At 40.7% G+C, this 6,094-nt stretch overlaps 1 protein-coding gene across 1 annotated transcript; it reads right to left on the bottom strand.

The window, feature by feature from the left end:
• Positions 1 to 4,539: 4,539 nt before the first annotated feature.
• Positions 4,540 to 5,937, bottom strand: LOC128754529 (centrosomal protein 20-like). The gene is made up of 4 exons (XM_053857221.1): positions 5,878 to 5,937; positions 5,227 to 5,424; positions 5,026 to 5,110; positions 4,540 to 4,946 (listed from the first exon to the last, which is right to left on the bottom strand). The coding sequence occupies exons 1-4, from the start codon at positions 5,903 to 5,905 to the stop codon at positions 4,835 to 4,837; spliced, it is 423 nt and encodes a 140-aa protein (XP_053713196.1). The 5' UTR covers positions 5,906 to 5,937; the 3' UTR covers positions 4,540 to 4,834.
• Positions 5,938 to 6,094: the final 157 nt, after the last annotated feature.

Raw genomic sequence — 6,094 nt, 5'->3', positions numbered from 1 at the left:
TCACAAATGCTGTGACAGTGGAACACGTACTTAGATTTTTTTGTTCTCAGTCAGCTTCAACTGATGGAGTCTCTGGACTTTAACAAACATCAAGCATCTCCTGGGAAGTTAGGCAAACACAGTGGAAAAAATACCCCAAATTCCAACCATCCTTCAAAGCTTTTTAAATATAGTGTCTTACACAGACTAAAATAATAGGATTATCATTGTTAATATTACATTTAAAAACAGAATTATAATGTAGTCTAACAAAATATATTCACAGATCAGCAAGAATCTATTCATTCATGTTTGTTCATTGACTTTCATTTTCCCTTCGATGGAGTCATGAAAGGCTACTCAGGAGCTATGGGGACACCCTGGACAGCAAGGCATCACACGGCACATACAGACTGAAAACCTCACAATCTACTGTCAACGTAGCTTGTGTGTGTTGAAGACTGTGGGAGGACAGCCATGTCCAGAATAAACACACGCAAGCACTGGAAGAATTTCTTTTCAGACAACAGGTTTATTTTTAGCAACAGAAAAAGGGGAAAGTGTCGTTTGATTCTTCAAGATGCCAGTCCAGCCGTCGACACCAATGACCCAACAATTTTAATACGGAGTCTTAACTCTTGTGTCGGCATCAGCTATGCAGCATTCAGGTGGTTTGCATCCTATAGCATTTAAACAGAACCTTTGCAGTCACCATGGGGGAAAACGCTTCCTCTATATCCCAGGACAGTGATTCTTAACCATAGGGCCAGGGCCCTTGGTTGGGCTGCGAGCCCCTACTTCAGGGCCACTAAAAGTTTTTTTTTGTTTATACCATTAGGCTGTGAGGGCTGTGAGACAGTAGATACACAATAGCCACATATGGTGGTAATAGTGTGTCACTGAGTTGACTTGACAGCTGCAAATATATGATAGTTAACAACTGTGGAGAAAGAAAAAATGATGAAGAAAGTGATGTTGTCCCCCCAACAGTAAAAACTGTTCATGAAAGTACCTGTCGAAGCAGTTTTTAAAATTACTTCAAACATTTTATGACTTTCATTTACACTTTTCTTATATCTTCTTCTTAAATAAAATACAATATTTTTATTTTATGATATTTAGACATGGTTTTATTATATTTATTTTATTCAGAATTTTATTCAGTTTTTCAAATTCTCTCAGTTTGCATCAAATCTATTTTTTTGATGACGATGATCACATGATTTCATGTCATTTCACAAGGTGTTGGTTTGTTTACGTCTAAGTAGATTAAACATGGTAATTGATCACAAATGAAATCAAGAGTCATGAATCAGTTCTATTGAATGGGCCCGGGGAATGGTGGGTCACATGATCAAGAAGGTTAAGAACCCCTGTCCAATGGGATACCACAAGGTTGAGTTACAGGTCTGACCTTTCCATTTCAGAAAGATTTTCCAATTCCAATGTTTCATTTCATAGGCTGCTTTTTGAGTTAACCAGGATGATGTGACCAGTAGTTACTACAACTTAACCAAACCAAATCCAAAAATGTTTTCCATCCTTCAAACTCCATCCGTCTAAACTTAACCTCCCTTGGACATCATGCAGAAAATTAAACCCAGAGACAGAATCCATGGTGTCATTCTTTAAACCTCCCTTTCCCAACTCCCACATAAACTCAACTGAAAATGACATAAAAAAATGACAAAAAACACGTTTTCTCCATACTGACCACCTTTGAGCCAGCTCACTGTCATCGATCCTAAGGTGGTGGCCTAATGGTTGTTCCGAAGTCAAGTGGGGAGTAGGGATGGCCGTTATGGACCACAAAAAAAGTTGCGATAAATATTGTAATTTCCGCAACTATAATTGTCATGATACATTTTCATTCTATTCCATGTGTTTGACACTACAGTCGCTCTTAAAACTGTTTCAATGATTAAACTTGTTAGTGGAGTTTGTCTCCAACATCATTGTTTGTTTATGTTTAAATATAATAGTTAACTATATGTAGAGATGAGAAATTCAATGTTTCACGTCTCTGGTAGAAGCCGCTGGTGTCTGACAGACTGCTCTGCCAGTTTTATTTAGGGGTTAAATTGAGCCGTCTGTCTGCTGTATCTCATGTCTCTTAACAGTTGACTTGAACTATGGACCAGTCTGGACACATTTCCAAGATGCTACTGAAGAAATATCAGAAATAATGTGAATAAATGATCATTTAGTCATATTCTATTCTCCAAATCATTATATAAACTGTCAGTCCTTTGTCTTGTGTGATGAATAACCTTTTCACAATCCTCTCTCCTAAAATGCTTGTTTTCCATTGCCTTATTGAAGATTACGCTAATACTTTGACCGTTTTAGAATTTGTTGATGGTCCCTAACTGATGGCGGCGTGTAGCATTAGCGCTGCCTGTGAGAGTGTGTCCGTGATCAGTGAACCCTAATGGGACGCGAAAGAGGACGCCGCCCCCAATACCAGAGCAGAGCTTCGTGCAATATCCAACTATTTTCACCAGGGTGTTTCGCCGAGGCGCCAGCACAGCGGGAGACTTGCATGTGTTGATGTGAACCAAGGCAGACAACCGCGTCAGAGAACTTATGAGGACCACGCCGTCTAATAAAATAAACACGGATCCAGAGACTGAGAGTTGACCAGTGTCATTATCAAAATTTCCCTGTATTAAAAATAAGTTTTAAACTACGATCGTGAACCTCGCCTACCTTGTCCACTGCAGTCCACATGGGAAGCCTTCTTCTACGTCTTTATTGAAAACACATTTTTCTGACAGGTTTCCATTTGATGTTGTTCCTGGATTCACTAATGGAATTTTAATTTCTTTCACTTATTTGACCACTTAACAGCATTCTATTCTCCTACCACTTCAGTGTCCTGCCAGAGAAAAAAAGTTTTTTTTTTTAATAATAAAGTAAACTTATGTTGACATTTTTGTAGGAACCTCACATATATTTTTTTGATGAATGTGAGTGTGGCAGCATCACACGATCATGGTGTCAGGTGCTGAGATGATCATTCGAGTCATGTTGCCGACCTGTTTAACTACAATTTCATAGTGTCCAAGAAGCCGAGCAGTTTAGTTATACAATAAAATAATCTTCTATTCCTCATAAGGCGAGCAAATATTTTACCCCTCCATAAAGCCACCACACACACGATAAACAAAACTGCTCATTCACACGATGACATTGTGTGCAGTCAAATCCCCCAGAGAACTCCTCCATGGTTACGCACATTACATTCCAGCAGCGGAGACTCGACCCCCTCCACATCTGTCCGGCTGCATCCCCTCCAGTTCTTTCCCAATGGAACTTCCTATATAAGGACAGTCTAGTGTTTGCTCTAATAAATCAAGTGTGTGAGTGTGGCAGACCGAGGCCTACTGGAAGGAGGATCCCCTTTACTGAATCTGGCCATCATCAGGATCTGTGGTGGTCTTCATAATGTGGAACAAGGGTGAAGGAAGCACTGGGGAGAAAGATGGAGGCGGACTCATGCGAGGAAGAGGAGGGGTGAGGAGTAACAGGAGGTACACTGGACTCAGAGGTTGTGTTCCATATAAGGACTGTCAGGTCTGCATCTCCACCGCTTTCTGTGTTACTTTCAAGGTCAGGCACTGACAAGCACCCGCAGTCCCGGTGACTAAATATGGTCCAGCTAACGCGCTGGTAAACAAACATCTCCGTCAGTGGAGATCACTGTACTGCCTCACCTGTGGAAGGATATGTACACACTGCTGTATATCACAGCCCCTCCACCTTCCTGTTCACCCTCGCTCATCACACCTGTCCTCATTTACCGCATCCTCACTGGGTGTCTTTCTCTTCTTCATTTTTCATCTCACACGCCTGCAAATACAGTGCAGTTTGCTTGGTGACAGGTAAGTTTTCAGTCATTTTCCTTTCATTTTATCACATTCACAGCACCTGAACGCATCATCTCTGCTCTGCTTCTTGGATAACTGTAGCTTTTGAGCACTACTTTTTAAATTTAATCTATCCCTTTAATCTGCACTTAATCTGGAATTTGTGTAAAATCAACTATCGACCACAGTTTATGCACAATACTACGGTCCCAACACTCACAATATGTGCCCTAAAGTGTGTCCCATTTGTCGAGTGACATCAACCTGCGTTTACAGATCAACATATTTCACATCAAGCGACTGAATTTATTTATTTTTCTCATGCCCATAGATGGTCATCTATCTGGGAGGAAATATGTTTATAGATATGTTTGACCCATGTGGAATGTAATTGCATTCTAAATTGAGAAGCAGACTTCAGCCTCGTCTGTTTGCGGCAGTCAATAGTATTCATGCAGTATTTTTTTAATGGACAATACTGTAAACAGAGGAGGGACTTGATGCCAGTAAAGAAGCCAAGACTGTACCACATTACTTCACAGACTTGCCGTCTGGACTAAGTAATGCACTAGCAATAAAGATTTTCTCAAGCGTAAATGCACCACATTTTTCAGGCTTCATGCCTGGATGCATCACAGGAAACATGTAGACAAAGAACACAATAGTCGTATGAAAGTGTAAAAAGGCTACATTTATGCTACATATAAATAGTCACATTTATCACAACAGAAATAAAGTACAAGTAACTTGCAACAGAAAAGGAAAATGTCAGTAAGAAAATAGCAGGAAATCCCCATGAGTGGAAGCAGAAAGTCGTTCAAAAATCAAATCAAATTCAAAAATCATTTTACTAAGTTGAAAAGATCAACCTTATGCGGTATGACGCTAACAAGTACAGATATAGGAAACTGCTAAAGGTTTCAGTTTAAAACAGCTGAACAAGTTAAACACTGAAATAGTGTTTCAGTGTTAGAAAAAGGATCAGGTCAATTTTGCGTCTTCTGCGGGGCAGTGTCTTGCGAGTGTTGCCGTAGGACCACCTTCTCTCCTTTATCACTGCTGTTCATAAAGTGGGAGACCAGGCCGTAAAGAAGAGGTCTGCAAAATCAAATATTGATGGAGACAGCAGCAAAAACACAGCAATACTGTGACATAACACTTTGGAGGAGACACTTACACAGACCTGGAGCTTGCATCTTCACAGACATGCAGCTCACCTGCCAAGAACTTTCTGTCTAAGGGAACATCAGGCTGGCCAGATTCTAGGACAACACACAGGTCAAGGATCTAACTTTGAGGAACACCTCTCCTGTCCTGAAAGCACAGTTCTGTATTGTACTAAAATGCTGTTATGGTCGGGTGAAAAAGACAGACTCACCTGCTGTTAGGACGGAGGATGAGTGACGGTATTGGTTGTAGTCCAGGTACTCTCGAATCAACTCGTTGATCAGCAGGTTTTCGTGGGACAGTGGTGGGCGAGGTTGACTTTGGTCATCCAGGGCACCAAACACCTCTGCCCGGATCCGAGCCTTCAGCTGGCCGAGCACTCCCTTGGACTCCAGGGTGTCTCTGACAGCTATAAGACAGGCATCGATGATGGAGGATGGACGAGCAAGAGAAAAGGAAGAAATTGCGACAGAATGTGTATAAATATATTAATCTTCTGTATCATTGTGGGGAGAATCATATGATGATCATATGATGACCACTGAGTCCTCTACTGTGGTAGTGGTGTGTACGGTTTATTGCTCAAACTTAGCCACTCTCGTCAATACAAGTGAACTCTCCGGAGTTACTGCACCAAACGTCTCAGTCACACACATAACTAAACTCATCATTTATTTTTTGTTACACGCGAAGGCGGATGGACAAAAATCAATGTAGACCAAATTGGACAGAAAAAGAGCTACGTTGGTAAAACGGCATTACCATTGGCTTCGAAACAAAAATGAATTTTCGAATGTCCAAGCGATGTGTTACGATACAAACGTAACGAGACCAAGGTTGAAAACTTAAACGAAACACTCACCACACTTCAGCTCAGTGATGGACGCCATTGCAACAACAATAAACAAACCGCCAACTCTTCTTCTTTGTATCAGCTATAAAAGGACGGAACTCGTTGGCCATCTAGTGGTCAAAGTGGAGACAACATTATTGGAAACATTAACTAAACGAATATTAAATGACATAACCATAATGATAAAATGTAGCTGTAGAAATTGTGTATTTGATAAATGGAACAT

This window comes from Synchiropus splendidus, chromosome 2 (genome assembly GCF_027744825.2).
Source record: "Synchiropus splendidus isolate RoL2022-P1 chromosome 2, RoL_Sspl_1.0, whole genome shotgun sequence".
NCBI classification, from domain to species: Eukaryota; Metazoa; Chordata; class Actinopteri; order Syngnathiformes; family Callionymidae; genus Synchiropus; species Synchiropus splendidus.
The sequence above is the reverse complement of the archived record's forward strand: the minus strand, read 5'-3'. Positions and strand labels throughout refer to the sequence as shown.